Genomic DNA, 25,151 nt, shown 5'->3' with positions numbered 1-25,151 from the left:
ACCCCCCTACCCCCCAAAGCTGCTGTCAAGATGTGAGCAATTCATGTGAAAACATCTCCTGGGTAACCCCACCATCATCACCCCAGCTCCCCTGGTGCTCCCAGAGCTCCTGGCAGGGGCACACCTTTCCCCTCCCCCACCCTGCCATTCTCTGCTCAGCCCCTGGGTCAGCCCCACCTCCACCTCCTCTGCTGTGGGAGGGGCTGGAGTCGCAGGGCTGCTCAGGGACTGTGAAATCCCTTCTCCTTGACCTTTACTGGGATGTTATTAAAATGTTTCATGGGCAGTTGTGTCAGGAAAAAATTATGAAGAAAAGGAAAATGTTTTAATTTGCACTAAAAGCTGGGCAGAGCCTGCTGCCAGGCGCCTCCCGGATCCCCACCCTGGCATGGCCCTGTCTCTGTGGCTCACTGCCTAGTTTGGGGCTCATTGCCTAGTTGGGGGCTCATTGCCTATTGGGGGCTCCTTGCCTAGTTTCCTAGTGGCTCAGGACTAGGAGGGCGCTGTCGCCTCCAGCCTGGGTGTCCCAGCTGGGGTGGAAGGGCTGGACTTCCTCACCTCCCCACTCCCTGGAGCTCCCCCCCCCCCCCCGCCCAGGCTTTGAGGCCCTTACAGCCCCCAGTTATAACGAAGTGAGTCTCCACTGGCGAAGGGGAAAGAGTGGGGACCCAGAGTTCAAAGGCTTGACCTTCAGAATCGAGTCCTTGGGTGCCTTCTTCCCTTAGCAGCTCCCGGTCTGTAAAATGAACCAGGTGGATTAAGATGTCCAGACCTGAGGGCAGGGAGGGCCTGGAAGTGCCTCTCAGGACCCAGGTGAAGAGGCCACGGCGTCACTCCAGCATTTTGTCTCTGGGCGGCGCTCTGGACCCTCCAGACCCTCTGCCACCATCAGGTGTCTCTCCCGCCCTCTGGGCCCCGGCCTGCTCGGTGGTCAGAGCTGAGCTGGGTGAGGGACTTGGCATTGATGAGAAGACCAGGTCAGGGAGCCTGGAGCACTCTTCTTTAGAAAGGCTTCCTGGAAGGAGGGGCAGGCAGGTCCTCTGACGTCAGGCCCCTCTTCCCAGCCCGCCCTTGGAAGGCCGGTGGCATCTCGGACAGGGTCAGCCCTCTGGGACCTGGTTTCTTCCCCGAAGTGGGAAACGCTGCCCCTGCCCAGCCCACGTGGCTAGGTTGTTGGGAGACCCCGTTGTGGTGACATGGCTGTAAATACGGATGGGGCAAGGTAGGTTTGCAGTTGTTCTTATGGAAAAATACACAATAACGAATGAATAATTGTAAGAGAAGAGTACTCACAGCTGTAAACCTTTTGCCCCCCACCCCTCCCCATAGTTGAGGCTGCCAGACTGAAAGGGGGTTTTTCTTACCAGTGGCCTTGCAGGGCCCAGCCTGGCTGCCCTCCGCTCTGTGTGCAAGCCCAGTGCTGCTAAGGTGCGAGCCCGACTGGCCACCTCTCAGGTCCCTCTGCGGCCCGAGGAGATTCCCTGATGGGATCCCGTCTGGGAGGTTGTGGAACCGAGTGGAACGCTCCTAGAGGCAGAGGAGGAGGCAACACACTCAGTGCAAACACTCGGGATGCTTCAGCCGGGCCTGCCAACCTCCTGGCTGAGACTCGTGGGGTGGGGGCAGTACCCTGCCGGTCCAACAGCAGCCAGGGAACCTGGTTGGTCCTCGGGGAGCCCCGTCCTTGTTATAAAGTGGGGTGAGGGGCCAGTGCTGTTGCAGGGCCTCTGGCTCCTGAGGCTCTCATTTGGTCTCACTGTGCCCAAGAAAAGGGGGGAGGTGTTACTCCCTGTCACTGAAACATGCTACCCACCTGCCCTCCCCACCCCGAAACCACTACCCCCCCTCCCGCCGCCAGGGTTCCAGGGTTCTGTGCTTACGCACTGGCCTGCAGTGCCACGCCCCTCCTCCCGCCCTGTCCGGAAATTTGGTGACAATTCTGGAGGCCACCTTCCTGCTCCTAGAGCTCACCAGCCATCCTTCCTGGTCCTCCCACTGCCCACATCAACACACAGCCCTGCTGCTGCTTGTCCCTCTCTCCCTCCTCCACCCACAGGGCATGCCACTGACACCAAGGGGAGGTGTGCTGAGGCATGGTGGGTGCCCAGTGCAGTGAGCCTCCTCCCCTGCTCTGTGATCCCCCCGCCCTCATCCTGCAGGCTCGGGGAACACCCACACGCCCGGCCATGTTGCCGAATGCGGGTGCCTCTTCTGGATTCTGGGAGCCTGATGGCCCAGCCAGGTGGGCAGGGAAGGCCAGCCCCCTTCATCGGACTCAGGCGGTGCTCCCTGGTCCCGCTGGCCCCTGGCAGAGGGCATGCTGCCCCACAGGGCCAGGGCACCTCTCCGCTGCATCCCCCTGCAGGAGGAAACCTGGCTGGGACCAGGCTGGGAAGCCAGGGAGACCCGGGGCAAGCCCTGCTCTGTGAGCCTGGCCGTGCTGTGTCTAACTCCGAGGTGGGGTGGAAGTGGGGGCGATCAGACTGCCCCAGGCTGGGGGAGCTGCAAGGGAACAGCAGTGGATGTGCGGAGAGGAGGAGGGAGGGGGACTGACTAGGACAGGCAGCCGGTCGGCGTGACTGCTGAGGAGAGACTTGATGGGTCACGGTTGCTGCTGGATGCAGAATCCGGGATGGTATTAGGGTAGAAGCTGGGGATGAGAGAAGCTGGCTCCAGCCACGCAGGGGGCAGTGGAGGGGGACAGGCGGAAGATTCCGGGGCACACCCTCCTCTCCCAGCTCATACACAGGTTGGCACTGGCTTCTTCCCCAGGCCCAGCAAGGCATGCCCGTCCCATCCCCCTGACAGCCAGGTGGCGCTGCACCTCAGCAAACACTGACGTGGGCAGGCAGCCCTTGCTGGACCCTGCCTCAGCCTTTTCCCACAGAAGGGGCGTGGGCAGGTGACTAGCTGTTCCTGGGGTCCAGTCCCCCTCTCTGAAATGGGGAGGATAATTCCCACCTCAGCAGCGCTGTGGACCGCTCGGTGGAAGGGCGCAGTCCCCGGCCCCCCCACACACACACACACACACATGCGGACAGTGTACCTGTACCGCTGCGTGCCAGGCGTCCGTCCAGGGGCCTTGCCCTCTTCTGAGAGCTTTGGTTCAACTTGAATCTCTCATCACCTAATGCTGATCACAGAGATTGCCAACATGAATTATTAGTAAGTCCACAAGATGACAACCCAGCCCGCTGCGTAGGCCCTGTCCCGAGACCAGCAAAACCTGGCAGACACAGGCAGGAGAGGGCACGGAAGAGTGGCAGCTGGGCTTCCTGACAGGCTTGGGCCTTCCCTTCCTGAGAGCAGCCCCCTGGCCCCCCTACCTCATGCCCTCTCTCCCGCCCCTTCCTCCTGACACCCCTCACCGCGGGCATCTTAATTGATCTCATTGTTCTCCAGTCCCTTGAGACCGGAGACTCCAGCTGTGCTTAAACAGAACAAAATCTCTTCCAATTTCCCCACCGTTTAAAAGAAAATTGAATTCTTTATCTGCAGCTTGGGGAGGGGAAGAGGGAGGCAGAGAGAGAGAGAGAGGCACTAGTAAATAGTACATAAGTCACCCCAGCCCTGCTCCCAAGCTGGCCTGGAAGGCCTTTGTAGACACACTCTCCCCCATTTTGGGGGTGCCTGGGCTGTATTTGTGGGCCCCTTTAATCTGCTCTCGGGCTCATCCCCAATCAAGGGGCCGGTGTGGCACCAGTGTGGTGCCGTGCTGGCCGGGAGCCCGAGGAAGCTGAGCTGCTGCGGGTGATTGACGGTCTGAGTTCCTCGGGCTGTCAGGCCTCAGTGCTCCTCGACTGTGTTTATCTCTTTAATCTAAATATCAATCCGTAAAACCGAAATGGGATGGAATGAGAGGTAGGACAGGCGCTAAGGACAGAGGGAAGGAGAGAAAGAGAGAACGCAGCTGGCTGCCGCCTGCCCGCCACCACCCGGGGCTTCTGGGAGGAGGCGAGGCAGGGCCTGTGGCTGGGAGGCTGCGGGGGCTGCCCTGGTGGGCCCGGGCGCGGGTCAGGATGGAGCGCTGTGGCCACCACCCCTGCTCCTGAAGTGGATTTTCCAGGACTTGAAGGTCTGACAGTTTCCAGCCATTTAGTCACTCAGCTAATTGATTTTGACAAATTGATCTAAAGCTCTATTGATCGTCGAGCTTCTGAAGCCGCCTTCACTGGTGCCTCCGGGATCCCCCATTCTCGGCTGAGCAGCTCTGTCTGCCAGTGACCTTTGCCCCTTTTCCAAAAAAAACAAACAAAAACCCAAGAGGACAGTGTTGTGCATCAGCACAGCCCTGCTGAGTGGGTGCTCTGAGCTTAGTACATGCCAAGCATTCCTCAGTCCCTTCTGTGCCCATTATACTGAAGACAGAAACGGAGGCCCAGAGAGGTTAAGTAACCTTCTCGGGGTCAGCCAGCTTATAAGGGACCAACCTGGGATTTAAACCTGGCTCTGTGTGTCTAGCCCCCAACCCTCCCTCCCGCTCGCTGACCAGCATCGGATGCCCCCTCTCACTCTGGGCTCCAGCCTGTTGGAATTGACCCTCTCCAGAGTCCGAGGAGAAGGGCTGAGTGCTGGCCGGGGAAGGGGGAGCCATTCAGTCACTGGGTGACCTTGAGCTCCCAGGGCCTCGGTGTCCTCGTCCGTAAAATGAAGGAGCTCTGCTGGACACTCTCTATGGCCCCCTGTGGCGGCAACATGTGACCACCTGCCCCAGACACTCCCCCTCGGAGCCCAGGGCCTGTGGCTCCCGAACTCCGGGCCTGTCAGTCGCCCTTCGGTTGGTTAGCCGCTGATTGTTCCTGCTCTGGCAGCTGCTCAGAGGAAGCCGGAGCGAGGAAATGGACCCCCGGGTGAGGGGACAGTGGGTAGCTGGAGCTGGAATGAGTTTGTAAATGCTGCAAACCACATGTCGGTACAAAGTCCACCTGTGCCCGGTGCTGGAAGGTTATGAGCCCGGGGGTGGGAGGACAGGGAGGTGTGGCCCATAGCAGCCACTGGGGCCTAGGCCTGAGAGTTCGTCCTGGGGGCAGTTGGGAGAAAGGCTGAGAGAGCAGGGGGGGGGGGTGTGTCTAGCTGGGGGTTGGCACAGAGGTTCAGGGAGAAATTGAGCTGGGCCTGTGGGTTTGAGGTGGCTTAATCTTGCATAATCCCCAAAGGAGGGGTGATAGCTGTGGTTCCTGCCAGTTTAAGTCTGGAGTGGCTCAAAGTCCCATATGCCCATTGGTTTATTTTGTTGTGTTTTTTTTTTTTATTATTATTAATTTAAACCATGATCCATAATAAAAATTACATTTAACTTCATGACCCAGGACACACACTCACACACATTTGTATCAGAAAAAAACAATACTTCCTTGCTATGTGAGTTAAACTCTAGTATTTTCTATTTTATTCCAGATTTTTTTTATGAGAACTTTTAACATCTTTTCTCTTAGCAACTTTCACATATGCAATACAGTATACTAACTATGGTCACCATGCTGTACATTACATTTGTTTTATAGCTGGGAGTTTGTACCTTTTGACCATTTTCATCCATTTTGCCCATCCTCACAGCCACCTCTGATATCCACTAATCTGTTGTTTGTATCAAGCTCAGTTTTGTTTTGTTTTCATTTTTATTATTTTTAAAATTTCTTTATTGATTAAGGTATTACCTATGTGTCCTTTTGTTTTTAGATTCTACATATAAGTGAGATCATATGGTATTTATCTTTCTCTGACTTGTTTCACTTAGCGTAATGGCCTCAAAGTCTCTCCATATTGTTGCAAATGGCAGGATTCCCTCCTTTTTTGTGGCTAAAAATATTTATATATTACATCTTTATTTATTCATCCATTCATGAGCACAAGATACTCATTCATGCTGCCATAAAATTGCTGCAATGAACGTGGGGTTGCAGACATTTTTATTAGTGTATTCATTTTCTTCAGATAAATATCCAGAGGTTGAATTGCTGGGTCATATATGAGTTCTATTTTTAACTTTTTGAGGAAGCTCCATACTATTGATATTTCTCAAGGTGGTTGCACTACCAGCAGTGCATAAGAGTTTCCTTTTCTCCACATCCTCGTCAGTATTTGTTTTCTCTTGTGTGTTTTTTTATATATAATAGTCATTCTAACAGTGTGACGTGAGATCTTGTGGCTTGATTTGCATTTCCTTGATGATTAGTGATGCTGAGCACCTTTTGGTGTACCTGTTGGCTCTCTGTGTGTCTTCTTTGGAAAAAATGTCTACTTGGTTTCCCTGCCCATTTTTTACTGGATTGTGTTTTGTGGGGTTTTTTTCTATTGAGTTGTATGAGTTCTTCATTTTAGACTAGAGGCCCAGTGCACAAAAATCGTGCACTTGTCAGGGGAGGGTCCCTCAGCCCAGCCTGCACCCTCTCATAGTCTGGGAGCCCTAGGGGGTGTCTGACTAATGGCTTAGGCCCAGGGAGTGAGCCTATGCAGGCTATTAGATATCCTTAGCACTGCTGTAAAGGTGGGAGAGGCTCCTGCCACGGCAGCTGCACTCACCAGCCGTGAGCCTGGCTTCTGGCTGAGTGGCGCTCCTCCTGTGGGAGTGCACTGACCAGCAGGGGGCAGCGCCTGTGTCTGTCCCCTGGTGATCAGTTCACATTATAGCAACCAGTCGTTCTGCCTTTTCGCCTATTTACATATTAGCCTTTTATTATATAGTATATTAACCCCTTATGAGATAAATGATTTGCAAATATTTTTTCTCAGAGGTTGCCTTTTCATTTTGTTGATGGTTTCCTTTGCTGTCCAGAAGCTTTTCACTTTGATGTAAACACGCTTATTTGTTTTTGCCTTTACTTTTGGTGGCAAATTCAACAAACCACCACTGAGATCAATGTTGAGGAACTTATCGCTTATGTTTTCTCCTAGGAGTTTTATGTTCCAGGCTTTAACATTCAAGTCTTTTATACGTTTTGAGTTTATTCTTGTATTCTGTGTAAGATAGTGGTCCTCTTTCATTCTTTTGCAGGTGGCTGTCCTGTTTATTGAAGAGGCTGCCCTTTCCCCATTGTGTATTCTTGGCTCCTTTGTCATATATTACTTGATCATATATCCATGGGTTTATTTCTGGACTCTCTATTCTGTTCCATTGATCTATGTGTCTGTTTTTATGCCAACATCATACTGTTTTCATTTGTGATATACTTTGAAATCAGGGAGGGTGATGCCTTCATCTTTGCTCTTCTTTCTCAAGAGTGCTGTGGCTATTTAGGGTCTTTGTGTGTCCATACAAATTTTAGGATTGTTTGTTCTATTTCTGTGAAAAATGCCACTGGAATTTTGACAGGGATTGCATTGAATCTATAGATTGCTTTGGGTAATATGGTCATTTTAACAATTCTTCCAAGCCATGAGTGTGGAATGTCCTTCCATTTATTTGTTTCTTTCACAATTTCTTTCATCAATGTCTTTTGGTTTTTACTCTACCATTTTCTATTTTATTCTACGAGATTTATTTTTTGTAAAATGCTAGTCATGACCATTGAATTGATTTCATGACCAGCTAATGCATGGTTACCTAATTTTGCACATCCCTAGAAAGAGCTTCTCTGCTTTACTATCCTATATAATAAAAGCCTAATATACTAAGTATCCAGTCATCTGGTCATACATTTAACCAATCAAAGTGTAATATGCTAATGATATGCTAAGGCCACTCAACCACTCGTTATGATGTGCACTGACCACCAGGAGGCAGACACTCTGACCCATAGGTTAGCTTGCTGCTGGGGCTCGGCTGATCGGGACTGAGCAAGATGGGCTAAACAAGCCCTGAAGCCCTCCTGCGGTCCCTCCCTGGCTGGCCAACCTTCCACGGCCCAAATCATGCACTGGTGGGGTCCCTCAGCCTGGCTTGCTCCCTCTCACAATCCGGAACCCCTCAAGGGATGTTAGAGAACTGGTTTCAGTCAGATCCCACAGGCCAGGCTGAGGGACCCCATTGGTGCATGAATTCATGCACCGGGCCTCTACTATAATGATAATAATGATGATATCAACTCATGTTCCTCGAGGCCTTACTACTAGGGGCAGATTGTCAAAGACCCAAAATCCTAGACTTAATCCACTGAGGTTTATCCTGACTGGCCATTTCTGAGCCACATGGCTTTGAGTAGATTACTTATATCATCAATGACCTAATAAGATCAAAGTACATTTCTCTCCCATGTAAAAACAGTTGAGAGGGGAAAAGCCTTGGGTGGCTCCTTCAAGCTCTCTTCTCCCCCATTCCTAGAGTGCAGCCCTCATCTTCATGGTCCAAGGTGATTGCCAGCCTTCACACCCATACTTCAAGCTGCAGGGTGGAGAAAGCAAGGAAGAGCACTCTCTCCATTTTTTAAATGTGTGTGGGTTTTTTTAAAAATTGATTTTAGAGAGAGGAAAGGAGAGGGAGAGAACAGGAGAAAGAAACATCAATGAGAGAGAAACATCAATCGCTTGCCCCCTACTGGGGACCCAGCCTGCAACCCAGGCATATGGCCTGACCAAGAATCTAATGGTGACCTGGTTCATGGGACAACACTCAACCAACTGAGCCACCCCAGCTGGGCAGCACTCTCTCCCTTTTAAGGAGACTTCCTGGAAATGCCTTGTTCACTTCTACTTCCATCTCATTGGCCAGAACTTAATAGTCATGGCTGAACCTATCTGCAGAGGAAGCTGGGAAGTGTTATGTTTTTAGTCAGATAGTGTTACGCCAACTAAAATGCCATTTCTGTTCATCTGAGAAAGGGAGCATGGATGTTGAGTCTCTGCCAAATAACCTCTCTGAGCCTTGGTTTCCCTTTCTGGAACTTGGTGACAGTTCCTTACAGATTTGTTGTGGGGGTTCAATGAGATGATACACGTGAAGAACTTAGCATAGCACCTGACACACAGTAAATGCTAAACAAATAATAGGTATTAATGTTAAGTGTTTGGCACCAAACTAAGCCCCTTCTGTGTGTCATCTCATTGAATCTCCACAGCACTCTGGTGAGGTAGAAATCAGCCTCCCTATTTTATACATGAGAGCACATCAGCCTTCCTATTTTATTCAGGAAAGCTAAGTGTTTGCTAGAGTTTACACCTGTGGAAGGGGCAGAACTTAGCCATGAATCTTATCTCTAGGATGTCAAAGCTTTCCCTTAGCCATTGGCCAGAACTTAACCCTTTGCACTCCGAACCATTCTGGACATTGGCTACCAGCTACTCGACGCTACTTTGCGGCGGAAACGTGCGTTGAATTAACTCAATTCCCCGTAATCACTAATAAACTGCAATGTCCCCCCTGAGAGGGGACATCCGAGTGATATGCTAGAATTCCGATGTCCCCTGAGAGGGGACAGCGGAGTGCAAAGGGTTAATGGTCATGGCTGTACCTATTTGCAGAGGAAACTGGGAAGTGTTATGTTTAGTCAGATAGTGTTATGCCAACTCAGAAATGCAATGCAGCCTCCTCATGGAAGCTAACCCCCTCCCTGAGACCTGATGAAACTGTGGGGCCAAAGAGGTATGAGGAGGTGCAAACTGAACCCAAGGCCAAAGCGCCCTCTGCCTGCCCAGCCATCCACAGAAGGGACCCTCTGCCCAAGGAGAAACTAGACAAGAGGCATAGGACCGAAGACCACTCTAGGCGTTTATTGTAACAAGACCTACAAACTCAGGGTTAGAAAATCAAAACCTTCCATGCACTGAGTAAGGGACCATGCCCCTTTTCCCTGCGAGCCTCAATTTCTCCATCTGCAAAACGGAGAGAATGTTGCTGAACCCTCTCTCTTTGGGGGGCAGGTATTTATAAATGAGATGTGCTGCTCACCTCTTAGTGTGTTTGTCCGTCTGTTAGAGCATTTTTACTGATGGGCAAAGGAATGAAAGGAGGAAAGCAAATGTGTATGGACAGGGGGAGTTTCCAGGCACGCGTTTCCCAGCATGCCCTCCCCACGTTGTGCTCAGCCGCAGCGTCTAACTATCTCGCCATTGAGCCCTGGGCTGGACTGGCCCAGGCGAGTGAGGGGCTGCGGCTGGTGATTTATAGTTTTTTCGTCAGACTTTGACCTTAATTTCTGCTGTCGTTGTGGGGCTGTAAAATTCATTAGGGACCCTCCGGCGGAGTGATGAAGATGTCAGGTGGGCAATCATGTGGGTATTTAATCTATCAGATGTGTGGCTTGCCATTTAGGGAGACAACAAGAGAATGTGGAATCAATACAGTTCATTAGTGAGTAGCATGTGCCAGGCCAATCAGTGCCCTCCGAATGGCAGCAAGCATGGGGTGGGCGGGGGGAGAGGGTGCCCGCTGGGCTCCAAGTCACTTTGGAGTGAGGACATGTCCTGGCTCCTGGGTAGGACTAGCCCACACTCAGGTACCTGCCACCTTCCCTGGAGCTGCCGGTTCCATCCACGGGGCAGGGGAGAAGAGGAGAGTGGCAGACTCAGGGTGGTGAGATCTGGTAATGGGGGGGGCGGTCCCAGCCATGGTTTGGCTGCACCCCCAGGGGGTTGATTGGACTGCCTTGTCCTCCTCCTTCCATCTCCTCCTCCTTCCATCTCCTCCACACACAAGGTCCCACTTAACTGAGCCTCAGCTACGGTGTCTGTCCCCACGCCTCTCCGCACCCTCCCTTTCCCTCTCCTCTGCTCCCACGTAATCCCAGCTTGATAGCTGCCCCGGAGAGGCCCCGTGCCCTCCTGATTGTGAGTGTCTCGTTCACGGCCAGCCAGCCGCCCTCCCTCCTCCTGCGTCCTGGGGAAATGGCTTTCTGCATCCCACTTTTCTTTGTCTGATGGTCGGGTGTGATTTTTTTTTTAAAGTCACTCAATTGAGTCTTCCTCAAACCCAGGAGCATGAGAGAATGGACAGTGTTGTGAAAGGGTGAGGAGTGGGATTGGGGTTTTTTTCCTCTTCGCTCTGTGTGTGTGAGAGTATCAGACAGACGGGGTGCGGGACCCTGCGCCACGTGCAGCTGCGAGGGCAGGGAGGTGCCGCCTGGCTCGGCGTGTGTGCCCGGTGGGCAGCCGGAGGCCTGGGTGTGAGGGGTGGCTCCCGGGCAAGCAGACCCTGAGACAGGCTTCTGGCGCAGGTGGGTTACTCGGAAAGTGAGTCCAGGAGACGTAGGTGGGAGTGGGAAGTGAGACAAGGTCACGGAGAGGGCACTGTGAAGCCCATTGCCTCCAGGGGGGAACTACTGGAGCTGGGTGCCCTGGGGAATGGGGGCGAGAGGCTGTGCCCACCTCAGGACGAGCCGGCCACCCACTCCCAGCCCCCCGGAGTGAGGGCGGCTTCCAGGGACATGGACACCCATCACGCCAACTGCTTCCTGGAGAAAAGAGCCCAAGGCTGCGAGAGGCACAGGCGGCCCCTGGCGGGTGGCGGTGAGCACGAGGCTTCCTCTGGTCGGTGGGCACTTGCCACATGAGGCGGGCGTGGTGGTGTCAGTGCTCACCTCCTGGAGCGGGAGCGGAGCTGCAGTGCGTTCATCCACAGAGACGTCTCTGAACAGGGCCCCCAAGCCGGCGAGGACTGGCTGTGGTTACCGGCTTTGCGTTATTATCGGCTGGAGTGGCTTCATCTGTAAAATGGGATTGTGCACCCATCTTGGTGGTTGTCTTAGGACAAAGGAGGGACAGATCACGCCAGGTTCCTCACCCAGAGCCAGGCCCAAGGTGTCGCTCAGCAAGGTGGTAGTCTGTTATCTCAGTCGTCACTGCTCCTGCAGGTGCGTGTCTGTCTCTCTCTCTCTCTCTCTCTCTCTCTCTCTCTCTCTCTCTCTCCCCCCCTCCTCTCAGCAGGGGGCCAGGAGACAGCTCGGCAGCTGCTGGCCACCCTGACAGCCTTTGACGTCCCCGTAATTGCTTTCCCGCGACGACTTCTTTAAGCACAGCGCTGCTGGCCAGAGCAATTTGCTCCCCATCTATTTTTATTTCCAGGTTTTAAAATAAAATAAAGAGAAACAAAAGGCAGTGGCGGAACCCAAGGACAACCACCGCGGCTGCAATAACAAACAAGCCGGGGCCACACACCTTGAGAGCACCTGTCAGCCTCATGGGGATTGGAATCCGTCCTCTCCCCTCCGCGGGACTGACACGTTAATACAGGGGCTCGGGCCTGGCGCCTGCCAGAGGGCCCTCCTGCAGGCTCAGTGCCTCGCCCCTGTCCTCCCACCTAGCGGTGGCTGGGGATCTGCAGAGGGACAGGGAGGGCAGTTAGCATTGGGAGTGGGAATACTAACACTAGTTTCACTCAGAAATGTACCAGGCCTTGGTCTAAAGCAGCGGTTGCCAACCTTTTGCACCTCATGGACCAGCAGTGGTCCGAGGGCCACCGGGTGGTGACTGATGGTCTGAAGCCCCTTACATGTAGGGCCTTCTTCAGTCCTCACAGCCATCCCAGTGAGTCAGGTGGCATTGTCAGCCCATTTTACAGAGGAGGAAACTGAGGCTTACAGTGGGTGTTACTGTGACCATTCCTTCTCCTCTTCCTTTGGTCTCTTCTTGCTCCTTCCTCCTCCTCCTCTCTTCTCCTCCGTTTTTCCTCTTCTTTTTCTTCTTTTTATCTCTTCTGCCCTCTTCTCTTTCCACTTTTTTCTCTCTCTTCCTCCCTTTCTCCTGTGGTTCCACCTCTCAGTCTGACCCCCATCCTTCTCCTCCTGCTGTCCTTCCCTCCCTAGAAGTCCATCTACTCAGGATTTGCAGTTGGCTTCTCACTGGTAGAGAGGACCTCATAAGTCACCATCTATCATCTCCTCATCCATTCATTCAGCCCCTGTTTGTCGAAAGCCTCCAGCCCTGGGATCCATGGGGGACAAGCCAGACCCAGTTCCTGCCCTCATAAAGCCTGCATTCTAGTGGGAGGAGAATAGCCAGTAACATTCTCCTCGATGCTCCTGCCCAACCCATGCTCTCCTCCCGGCCACCTCCATCCACCAGCAGCTGCAGCCGTCCCTGACCACCCTGCCCAAGCCCCATAACTTCTCACCACCGCCTATGCAACTGCAGTGACCACCTCAGCTCGTAGGCCCTGTTCTGTCCCAGGAGTCTGTTATCCCAGCAGCAGAGCTTGCTTTTACAAATGCAAATACAGTGACAAATGTCAGGAATTCCTGTCTGCTGAGACTCCGGGGCGGCCAGGAGCCTGCCTCAGGAGATCAGGAAGGGCATTCCTGGCAGAGGGAACCTTAAGTGCGGGAAGAGCAAGCTTGGCCTGTTAGGGACCTGAAGACTGAAGGAGGAAGCAGAGGAATGAGCAGCGGGTTAGCAGAAGAGGTCGAGGCTGCAGAGGCTGGCCCACATGAGGCCTCAGGGGCCATGGCAGGCAGCTGGGATTTTGTCTTAAATTCTCAGGGAGCTTCTAAGCTGGTGAGTGGTGTCTTGTATTGTCAGGTTCTCCCTCTGGCTCTGGCAGAGGATGGCCTGTTGGTGCCAGGGCCGAAGCAGACCCGTCAGAAGCCTGTGCCACCCTCAGGCCCCAAGGCCAGTGTCTTACCCAAAGTCCCACTGGACGGTAGGGCAGATGCTGCATCAGAACCCAGATCTCCGTGTCCCATTTCGAGAGTATTTTCATGATTCTGCTCTTTTCCACAAATCTTTTATTGTGGACCTTCCTGCCTTGTCTTATACTGTGTATCCACACACACACACACACCTCCCCCAAGCACTTTCCTCACCCCCAGGGACAGAGTCCAGCAGGAGCAGTAACGAGGTTTTCTTTTTTTAAAAAAAAAAAAGATGCTCTAGACACTTTGTTTTTATTAAAGTATAGTTGGCATACAGTGTTGTATTAGTTGCAGGTGTACAGCATAGTGATTCTGCATTTATATTCCTTATTATGTGATCACCATAAGTGTAGTAGCCATCTGTCACTGTACATAGTTACGATGATATTATTGACTCTTTTCCCGATGCTGTAGATTATATCCCTATGGCTTTTTTTTTTCTAATGGGAAGTTTATACCTCTAATTCCCCTTCATCCTTTTCACCCAGCCCCCCTACATCCCTCCCCTCTGGCAACCATGAGTGTAGTCTCTCCATCTAAAGTCTGTTTTATTTGTTCATTTGTTTTGTTTTTTAGATTTCACATATGTAAGTGAAATCATATCTTTCTCTGTCTGACTTATTTCACTTAACATAGTACACTCTACGTCTCTCCATGTTACAAATGGCAAGATTTCCTTCTTTCTGAGTGTTGAGTAATATTCCACTGCATATATGTACCTCATCTTCTTTTATATATTCATCTGTTGGTGGACACCTAGGCTGCTTCCACATCTTGGCTATTGTAAATAATGCTGCAGTGAACATAGGGGTACATGTATCTTTTCGAGTTAGTGTTTTTGTTTTCTTTAGATAAATACCCAGAAATGGAATTGCTGGGTTGTATGTATGGTGGTTCAGTTTTTTTGAGGAATCGCCATACTGTTTTCCATCGGGGTTGCACCAATTTCCATTCCCACCAACGGGGTGCGAAGGTTCCCTTTTCTCTACCACCTTGCCAGCACTTGTCATTTTCGTTGACTTTTTGACAGTTAGCCATTCTGACAGGTGTGCGGTGACATCTCATTGTGGTTTTGATTTGCATCTCCCTGATGATCAGTGACGTTGAACATTGTTTTCCATGTGACCGTTGGCCATCTCTCTGTCCTCTTTGTAGAAATGTCTGTCCGGATCCTCTGCCTATTTTTTCTTTGGCACAGATAGCAACGAGGCTTTGGCACAAGTTCCATGCGGTTGGTTGTTGAATGCAGAGAAGACAGGCTTGAGAGAGAGCCTGAGGCCCTCTCTGTACTTGGTACCACAATTGATTAGTAATGTCTGCCATGGGCACGGGTGTCCATCCTGCATCCACAGTGGAACACGAGGGAGGGAAGGCCCTTCTCTTTCGCTGCAGCCCCCCACCACTTGGGCCCCCACCCTTCCCTAACTGCCCTCCCACTCGGCTGCTCCACTTTATCATGTGCTCTGAGCCTCCAGCCCCAGCGTCCCTAGCGGTGCCCTCTGTCCTAAGGCCTTCTGCGTGCTTGGGGACTGAAAAAAGGACTCCGGGGCTCTCCTGAATGTATCTTTCTTCCTGAGTCCCCCAGCGGAACTCCCCCCCTCCCAATCTCTCTGCACACTACAGCTCACTTCCTAGTACCCTGCCCACTGGAACACTCACCCTCTCATCTCCTACAAAGGACATCCCCATCACTGTCTCCCCTCCTCCCAGTTGTGTGACCATCCCCCTGGCCCAGGGACCCACAAGTAGTAGCTTCCAGCCGAACTTACCTCTTCCCCTAACACCCATCATGCCCTGGCTTCCTTCTCAGATTAGAGATGACAGGGGAAGCGGAATCACCAAGCATCTCCCCAGAAGTGCAGGGCGGACTAGATGATATTTCCCAGCCATTAGCTTTTACCTCCTATCCCTGAGAAAAACAGAAGTCCTCACCCACTGCACCCGGGAGGAAGTGTGGGAACAGGGGAGAGGACAGGCCTCAGGGGCCTAATCAGGACGAATGGACGTCACCCCAGCCTCTGGCTTCCGGGTTCCTCCAGCAGAGTCCCTCCCGCCTCCCGCCGGCCACCTCAGTCCCCTGAGCTTGCAAGAGCTTTGCACTTAGTCTCACGTAGTTTAAGGAGTTGTATGGAGGGGCTCAGCAGATGACGGATGTGCAAAGCGTTACCAGCAAAGCACGGTGCTCCGTGGAGCTGTTTAAAAATGCATTCTCCCATGTAAATTTCTGCTCCATCAATCCTTATGGCATGTCAAACATTGCTATTGTTTCCTGAGCAAACTGTACCGCGTACCCTCCTCTGCAGATCGGTGCATACGAGCAGAACTGCTCGCCGCGCCCGCAGCTGCCTGCATCGCTGGGACCCAGGGCCGCTGGGGAGGCAGCTGGGCCCGCCTTGCTTCGGAACAGGAGCCCCGGGCAGGTGTCCGGGTGTGGTGGGGAGTGATTGAGTGTGTGCCTGCCAGTTGCCAGCCTGCGGGAGCGGCACACAGGTGGCCGGGGAGGGGATGTGGGGAAGCCACAGGGGCTGAGATGTGGGGGGGGGGGGGTTTGCTTGAGACGGAGGGAAGTGTGTCTGTGTGTGGTGTATAGCAGGACGGGGTACACCTGAGCCAGCCACAGAAAGTAAAAGAGAAGGTTTCTATAACAATATGTGGACACAAGGAGGTATTGGGGGCTGCCTGAGACAAAGAGAGGAGGAGAGGAAACGTGTGCTTGTGTGTGTGCGTGCACATATGTGTGCATGTATGTAGAGAGAGAGAGGCAGGGAAGTGTGAGGACATGGGAAGAAAGAAAACAAGCTATAAAGGAGGGTAGAGGATGTTTAAAAACATGAAAGGGGAGCGTGTCTGTCCCAGGGAAGGATCTACGAGATGAGAGAGCAGCGGTGTCCATGCGCCAGGGAGAGAGATGAGGGAGAAGGACAGAGCAGGCGGGAATCAGCGGGTGGATAAGGCCTAAGGTGACCAGACGTCCCGCTTTTGGCGGAACAGTCCCGATTTTTAACAATTTGTCCCACATCCCGCGGCATTTTTTAAAAAGTCCCGATTTTTGAAAGACTTTTTTAAAACACCGAGGGTCGTGGGATAAATTGTTAAAAATCGGGACTGTCCCACCAAAAGAGGGACATCGGGACACCTTAATAAGGCCCAACCTCGCAGATGGGCACCTGCAAGGCCATGATGAGGGACTGCTGTGAGGTACAGGGTAACATGGGGGCAGTGTGTGGGCAAGGCAGGCACCCTATAAGGGTTCCCTCAGTCCAGGGCAAATGAATGGAAGAGGGTGAGAGAGTGGCCATTCATTGTGAAAACAGAGGGCTCTTGAGAAAAGGGGCCAGGAGACAAGAGGACCTGGCCACTGTTGAAAGGAGGGCCCCTAGGAGTGGGCATGAGCTATCAGGATGAGCATCAGAGGGCAGGGAGCTGGGCTGGGCAGAGAGCCCTGGTATACAAGTTAAAGGGAGAGCTACATCCAGAGGGTTCTGGGTGAAGAGCCATGGCTGGGTCAGGGGGGCACCCTCAGCCAACCAGGCTGCCCTAGACTTCACTGGGTGACAGCCTGCCCTGCTCTAGGCCCTGAGCCTGGAAGAGGCCCTTCTTTGAAGACCAAGGGTCTTGGCTAAGGGCCTGCATCCAGGGAAACCACAGCCAGAGACCCCTGCCGCCTATGCAGTTGGGCACGGGTGTTTTGGAGCCCACCCTCTCTGTGCAGAGACTGGGAGAAAGAGCCACTGCGGCCAGGAGAAGATGCCTGTGGGGTGCGTCTGGCTTCCACAGGGTGAGGACAGTCCCCTGGGAGGAGCACCCTGGGTCCCAGGGCTGAGCTCTCATACTGGAGAGAGCTGCCTCAACCCCACCCCACCCACAGGAGACGGGGATGGTAATGCCCACCCTCTTGCAGTCGATGTGTTGAGCTCACATCCCGACCCTGTGGCCGTTTGACCTTGGGCAGGTTACTGACCTCTCTGAGCCTGGTTTCTCTATCTGTGAAATGGGGAGAGTGTTAATACAGAAGGCTGTTGGGAAGATGACATGGAATAAAGCATGAGAAATGCTGGGCACAGCGCCTGGCACACAGTATGTGTTCAAAGGGAAACAGCAGGGGGCACCGTTCGACAGCCAGGGGAATGCTGGCACCCCTCCCCGCCTGACAGCCAGGGGAATGCTGGGCATTTATGACTCGGGCCTGGCCATTCTGGGGAGTTGACTAGTCCCCCACTGCAGGTTCACCTTGGCTTAACCTTTAGAATTTCCCCTCCGTGTGTATTTATTTTTTTTCCTTTTTGTCAGCAGGAGAAAATTACAGTTCTGCCGGCATTGTCCATCACAGAAATAAGCACTTGCCGATGCAATTATAAAGGCCCAAATGAGGGAATTAGTTTTGCTGGTAAGGCCGGTGTGGGGAAGAATCAGAAAAGACGCCTTATAAATCAGGCCCTGGCAGCAGCCAGTCCGGGACCCCTCTCCCACGTGCTGACCACGGGGACAGAGGCTGACCTGCTGGCCCGTCGTCCTGGGCAGCAGACGCACCCGCTGGGGCCGGCGGGTAGGGGAAAGCAGGGACGTTCTGAGCCCCCTCCAGGCCTCAGGAGCTGCAGGAGGCCGGCTCTTACCAAACACTATCTGGGCTTCCCAGTGTCCAGCCGGTGACTGGGCAGCAGACACAAATGCACTTGACCGAGGGGAGCTCTTCTCCAGGACAGACCATCTCAACCAGTGGCCCAGCCACCTGCCAGCCCGTTTTCTGCTTTATTTTTCTCACGGATCTGACCATTGTCTGTTTGGAATTGTTATTTAGTTGTGGGATCCCCTTTCACGTCCCACATGGTTCAGGGTCCCAGTTCAGGGTTCAGGTTCTGGAGAAGGGCCGCACACAAATGAAAAGAGACCAGAAGAAATTTAATTTGGCGATATGGGGGGGCCAGGCGGTAGTCCAACTCAAGTGGGAGAACTACTCACTGCTCGGGCCCTGCTGTCCCTTTCATTGAGGCTATGGGGAACACACCCATAGCGCTTAGGCAGGAAATAACGGAAATGTACACAGGACAAACAGAAGTGGAGGCTGCTTCAGCTAACCATGTCTCAACTAAAGGGTGAGTGGTTAGAGCAGTGAATGTTGTGGAGAGCCTTCCTGGCTTCCTGTCCACATCTCTCTATTAGGGAAACAGTAATAGGTTTCTGGCATTTAGTTACTACTCCTCTCCACGGTCTCCCTTTCCGATGGTTAAGTCTCATTCTGGCAGGAGCGTTATCACGCTCATGGCTGTGACTTCAGTACCTGGCCCAGTCGCTGGCACATCGGAGAAGCTCAGAAAATATTTGCTGAATGTGTGACTGAGCGAGAGTCTGGCCCCGTCTTCCTGAAAGTTTTCCCCGTGGTGTTCCGATACCCTCCATCTGCCCTGCAGGCCCGTCCTGCCCTCCTCTGCCACTCTGCTTGTGCCCCCTAGGCCACTGCCTGGGCCACTCAGTGAATCCCTGCCCTCCATCTGCTCAGTGCCCACCGTGGTGTCTGCTGACGCTGGCACCTGCCTGGATCTGCCCCGTCTGGACCATCAGGCTGGTGCTCCGTGGCTGACAATGGACATTCCAGATCTTACTAGATTTGGCAACGATTTTGAGCCCCGTGCCTGAGCCCTGTGCCGGGCACAAGGGAGGATACAAAAAGGAGTTGGGCATAGGCTTCTCGCAAGGGGAGGGAACAGGACACGCAGGCAGCTTCCAGCAATAGCAGGCCGTGCTGCGTGTTCCAGAAAAGGTCCCGCGAGGGCCTCTGCGTAAGAGCAGTGAGCCATAGGAGCTTGGATAGCATTTGGGGGAGGAGGGGGCGGAGCTTGGACAGCAGTTCCGCCATGAAGGGATGGCACAGCCGGGCAATGAAAGGAGCGTCTGGGTGCATCGGGGAGGAATGAGTGAAGACCACCAGGGCCAGTGGGCTGTGCAGCGCCTGGACACACAGTGCTGGTCTGGGGTCCACTCAGCAGCGGTGGGAGCACCGGAGGTTTTAGCTGTTGGTTTTGACTTCTTGCCTTGGGCCGCTGCTGAGAGCCGTGGCAGGTAGTGCGACATACCTGTGTGCGCCATGGGTGAGACTCCAGCCCTGGGAGGGCAGGAGCGGCACAGAGGCACCAGCCGGAGGGCCTGCAGCCCGCTTGAGGTGCTCACCTGAACCTGGCTTGTCATTTCTTAGAGTCGCTGGGCACGATATGGGAGCCACCCAGCCTGCCAGCTGCTCTGCCCCCCATCCCCTACCCCGGTAGCCGTCTGAGTGGCCTGCGAGAGCCTGGAGGCCACCCTGCCCGGAGACGGACTGCTCATCCTGGACCATGGCGGGAGGGCAGAGGTGCTCATGACTCAGGAAGGACATATGTTCTCTGTGCACAGGCCCCTGGCCACTGCTCAAGCCCTCCTTCCTGAAGTGGGCACGAGGGCCACTGTCTGGCGCTTGATTTGTCTGTTGGTCTTTTCGTTGCTCAGGCCTATAGCCAGCCTGGGAAAGGAGGTTGTTTTAAAAAGTGCCATGGCTCCCTGCTTGGGGCTGGGTGTCACTGGCCCCAACAGCGCCCTCTACTGGGCCAGCTGGTATTGCAGAGTTGCTGAGGCCTCTGCCATGGGACTGACTGCCTTGGGTTGTCTATCCCAGTGTTTCCCAACCTTCTCTCATGATGAGAATCACCTGGTGGAGTTGTTAAAACACAGATTCCTGAATCCCAACTAAGAAGTGCTAAACTAGAATTTTTGAGAACATATAGGTAAAATTGCATACCCATCTTAGTGCTCTGTATATAACATCTGTGTTAGAGCACTAGTTAAGTATATAATTTTACCTATATGTTCCCAAAAATTCTAGTTTAGCACTTCTTAGTTGGGATTCAGGAATCTGTGTTTTAACAACTCCACCAGGTGATTCTCATCATGAGAGAAGGTTGGGAAACACTGGTCTATCCCACAGTGCTGGTTAGTTTAAAACAAAGGGAGCTAGGGGCCAGCTCTGCACTTAACTATGTGTGGTGAGATTTGGGCAAGTTACTTAACAGCATCGTCCCTCTGTTTGTTAAAGGCAGAGAGCAGGCATGTAATACTCTCATAGGAGTGTGGTCCAAACAATACTATTAGGTAGGTGTGGATGCCAATGGAGGGACAGATGACAGAGCTACCAAGAGCTTTCCTGAGCTGCTTTTATGTCCAGGCCCCATGACCCTGCCCTGCCTCATGCTCAGGGAGCCACAGCTTAGCTGGGTGAGAATCACATCAGCTCACAGCTTCACCTCCCCTGTGCAGTCAGGGCTGGGAATATTGCAGAGCCCAAAACCAACCTTGAGTCGGGGAAGACAGGAGCGGGGAAGCCAGGCAGAGGGAGGAAGCAGGCTGTGCAGACGGGGCAGATCCAGGCAGGTGCCAGAGCCAGTCAGGTCCAGCCTGGGTCCGAGATGAGGCTGCAGCCCACAGCAAAGGCGGGCAGGAGAGGAGGGACTGCCCCCTGAGGGCACCAGGGAGGACTGCCAGGTGGTTGGATTTGCTGCCTCCTCACGGGCACAGGGAGCCAGGCCCCTTACCCGGCCCCACTGCAGCCTGGCACTGGCCTAGGGAGGCCCTCTCTGCTGGCTGCCCCCACCCTAGTAGGGGCACAGATGCAGTTCTCCATCTTATTATTCTGCTTCATGCATTTGAAAAATGGAAGTTCTCCCTCTCCCCTTCGCCACGCATACATATTTCATACGGTCATTAGACAGTGGCACCGAAGGACTCACAAATCTTCCCGGTCAGCAGGGGCGGCCCAGGCGGGCGGCAAGAGGCCCCCAGGGAGAGGGGTCATTGTGCGAGCCACGGCTGTGCCCGGCCCACGGCGGGGAGGGGGCAGGAGAATGGCAGCCACCTCTGCCCGGAGAGAGGACAGTCTATCTGTCCCCAGGGGCTCACACTTAATCTCCCTCCGTCCGCCTCAGCTGCTCCAGGCGCCAGGGTGAAGGGTACTGTACAAGGGACCTCGGGGGTCCTCACCACCCTGACAGTCCAAGTGCCAATCTGGAGGGCACCCCGGTGTGGCTCTCAGGTGCCCCAGGCCCCTCACTTCCTGCACGAGCCCAGCCCTCTCTACCTCCCCGGTCCCCTTTGTGCTTCCTGGCCACTGCCTCTGCCTTTCCCCAGTCCCCTTCTCTTCCCCCTTCCTGCTCCACACCCTCCCTTTCCCTCTGACACCTCTCTCCTCCTTGTCTCTGCCCCCATCTCTCCACCAGCTCCCTCCCCCTCACCCCTCGCTTCTCACTGGCATTTATTCACTCATTTCCCAGCACCGCGAAGCCTGCCATGTGCCCGCATTGTCCGTGCTGGAAGGTGAGCCTGGCAGCTGTGGCCCTGACCTCACGACCACAGACACTTGCCTGTGACAAATGAGGGTGCTGAGGCCCCCGGGGGTGCCATTTGGTCACACGGTGACCCGGGCTGTTGGCACTGGCCTGGCACGGGGCTCTCTGCAGCACTTTGACACCCCCCCCCCCCCGGGGCTTGGGCTCGATGGCAGCTGGCCAGCTGTTCCCCAGGCCACGCTGCAGCGATTCTGGTCTAATAATGCCAGTCGTGGCGAGGGTTATATGTCAGTGCCATGAGAGGGAACGAGGGCTCCTCCTCTGCCTGCTCCTCTAGTCCCTGGAGGGGGAGGAGAGCGGCCGGCTTATTGGGAGGAGCATTAGTCTCCTCGCCGGGAATAACCAGGGCCTCTGCCTCTGAGGCCAGCTCTCCGCTTGGGTTCAAAACAGTAGCACACCCAGACGCAGAGCACGACAAGGCGGCCTGGGTGCAAATCCTTGCTCTGCTCCCTTTTAGAGCTGTGAAGCGTTGGGTGAGCCGTTTGCCTTCTCTGAGCCTCGGCCTTCCTGTCTGTAATAGGGCTGCATGAAGATAAAATGTGTAATAAGTGTAAGGTGCTCCGTAAGCAGCGATGTCAAGAGGCATGGCCGAGGGCCTTGGGGGGGGTGGGGGGTGTTAATAAAGAAATCAGCCCTGGGTTGGGGGGTGGGGTACATACTCAGCACCTTCCTTTCCCCCGATACGTACCCCTGAGGACCTGTGATGTCCTCGGGGCCCGGCTGGGGCAGTGGAGGGACAGGGGTCTGCACACAATCTCCTGGGACACACACAGCGGGGACACTGAGAGGAAACTAGGCACAAGAAGCAGTCCTTTCACAAGCATACATCTATCACATCGTCACATTGCACGCCTTAGATACATTGGAATCGGTCCATTATACCTCAAAGCTAAAAAGTTATAATAGGAAAATGTATTTTTAGCAGCTGAACTCTATCCAATGATGATCCTACCGAGAAGCCCTGAGCGTGAAACAGATGTAAGTGGAACCAAGGTCAATCCAAGGTCAATCCATTGTTCCATCCTGGCGTCCGGTGTCGGACAGCAGTTTACCCAGCTCCAGGGCAGTGGCCTGGGAAGGGAACAGAGTCACAGTGTGTGCTTAGTAAGTGACCATTGGATGAGCGAGTGAATTGTGCTATGTAGCCTACCCTGTGGACTGTCCATGCCAGGGACAATGCAGACACTAAGAGGTCCCAGCCACAGAAGCCGAACTGCCTCTGGAACTGCCCTCATCCTGGAGAAGGGAGGAGATGGGGAGCCTCCCTCAGCGGCCCTGAAGGAAGGAACCCCAGGCTGGAAGTGGGGTCCCAGCTTCTGCCCCACTCTGCTTGTAACCTGCTCTTGACCTCTGGACCTCACTGGGCCTGGGCCTCAGTTTTGTGATCTGTGAAATGGGTGGAAATGTCTGTCTTCTTTATCACTTGGTGAGGATAAGCATGGATGGTCTTTGGAAATGGAAAAGGTATGATAGCACAGGCTGGCAGTGGTCACCATTCTCGCCCTTGTCATCAGCGTGAGGCGAGCCTCTCTCCCTCCGGGCTCTCTCGACTACACGTGACAGAAAGCTGTTGGATCAGCCTGGGTAGCACAGGCCTTGTTGGACTCACAGACCAAACTGCGGTGGGCAGGATGTCAGCTCCAGGACCCGAGAAGTGCCAGGACCCAGCCCCTGTCTTCCGGCTCTCCCCTGGGGGCACCTTCTTCCTCCTCACCCACCCAACCGCCCCCACTTCACTCTGGTCCAGCCTCACTGCTTCAGAGGAAAACTTCTACCCCCGGCAACCATCAAAAGAATTCCAGGGAGGGAAAAGACAACAACAAGAAAATCCCTGACCGGTTTGGCTCAGTGGATAGAGCGTCGACCTATGGGCTGAATGGTCCCTGGTTCGATTCCGGTCAAGGGCATGTACCTTGGTTGCGGGCACATACCAGTAGGGAGTGTGCAGGAGACAGCTGAATCGATGTTTCTCATTAATGTTTCTGACTATCCCTCTCCCTCTCCCTTTCTCTCTGTATGTATGTATGTATGTGTGTGTGTATGTATGTGTGTGTATATATATATATATATATATATATATATATATATATATCTCCCAGGGAAGGATTCTGATTGCCCAGCTGCAGTGGGGGGCCACTCCCAGTCCAGTCCTGTGGTCATGGGCAGAGCAGGCTGCTCCCCAGCAGAGAGAGGGGCCAGAGAAGATGAAGATGAATGGGGTGGGGGTGGGGTGCAGGGGGAAGCAGGGTGTTTGCAGTGGAAGAGGTTGCCAGTCAGATGACAGTCTGCCCTCTGCATGCGATGGATTATTCCTGGGGTTCAATAAGGGGCACCAGAAATGCCCCTGAGGTGCCTCTTTTCCTGGGCAGCGCATCTGACTTGGCATCTTTAGAGACGGGAGAATAACTGGGAGAATCCAGCAGATGCTGCACTCCCCTCCCCCTTCATTTGAGAGGTTATGACACCAAGCCTTCGAGATCTGCAAAGAATAAGCTTGCCTGGCCTGGCATGAGCAGGAGGGTGGTTTCACGAAGTTAGAGGTTTTGGTAAAAGATGGAGCTTTAGAACCCTGCTCTCGCGTATGCGTTTAAATAGCCGTTTGTGACGGGGGCAGCCACATTGAGCTTCATGACTCTAGAAAGCCTGGCGTGGGCCAGAGCAGCCATGCGAGAGGACCATGGGCTTGCTGCCAACAGCTCCTGGGTGGGGGTCGGGAGCCTCGGCCTGTCCTGGCAGTGATGTCTTCTTGTTCTCACCTTTGCAGGCCACGGACAATGATGTGGGCACCTTCGGGGATGTCTACTACTTCTTCAGCGATGACCCAGACCGGTGAGACCCTGCCCAGCCCCTTCCAAGTGGCCCCCTGCCACCCCTGTGGTCGGGAAACTTCTCAGTGCCCAGGGAGGGCCATGATCCATGGCTAGCGCCTGGGCTGGGGGAGGGAACCGAGGGCACTGCTGCTGGTGTGACCTGATGTGGTACAACCCTGCTCCGGTCCCCTAAGGTCTCTGGCAGTTCCTCTGACCTCCAAAGATAGTGTTTCCAAGCATTGGAAGCAGTTTCAAAACGCATGAGAGTGTGACGGCGGCGGCCAGCATTTTAGAAGCCCTTACCGTGTGTCAGGGACTTTGCCAAGGGCTCCGCACGCGTTTTCTGGTGTGATTCTCAAAACTAAATGCTGGGGAGCTCAGTGCTCAGCACTCCTACCATCCCACTTTACAGATGAGGAAACCACCGCCCAGAGAGGCTCAGTCACTTGCTCAGAGTCTGCAGCTGGGCAAGTGCA

At 53.8% G+C, this 25,151-nt stretch overlaps 1 protein-coding gene across 1 annotated transcript in view; it reads left to right on the top strand.

Moving 5' to 3' along the window:
* LOC311632903 (cadherin-23-like) overlaps nt 1–25,151 on the top strand; it is a 299,605-nt gene that overhangs the window by 227,449 nt on the left and 47,005 nt on the right. Inside the window, exon 14 of the mRNA XM_084904920.1 lies at nt 24,630–24,694. Within this exon, the coding sequence (XP_084761046.1) occupies nt 24,630–24,694 (65 nt within the window). The remainder of the gene's footprint in view (nt 1–24,629; nt 24,695–25,151) is intronic.

This window comes from Pipistrellus hanaki (assembly GCF_964339955.1).
Source record: "Pipistrellus hanaki genome assembly, chromosome: 14".
NCBI lineage: Eukaryota > Metazoa > Chordata > Mammalia > Chiroptera > Vespertilionidae > Pipistrellus > Pipistrellus hanaki.
Note: the sequence above shows the minus strand (reverse complement) of the source record. Positions and strands in the feature narration are given on the sequence as shown.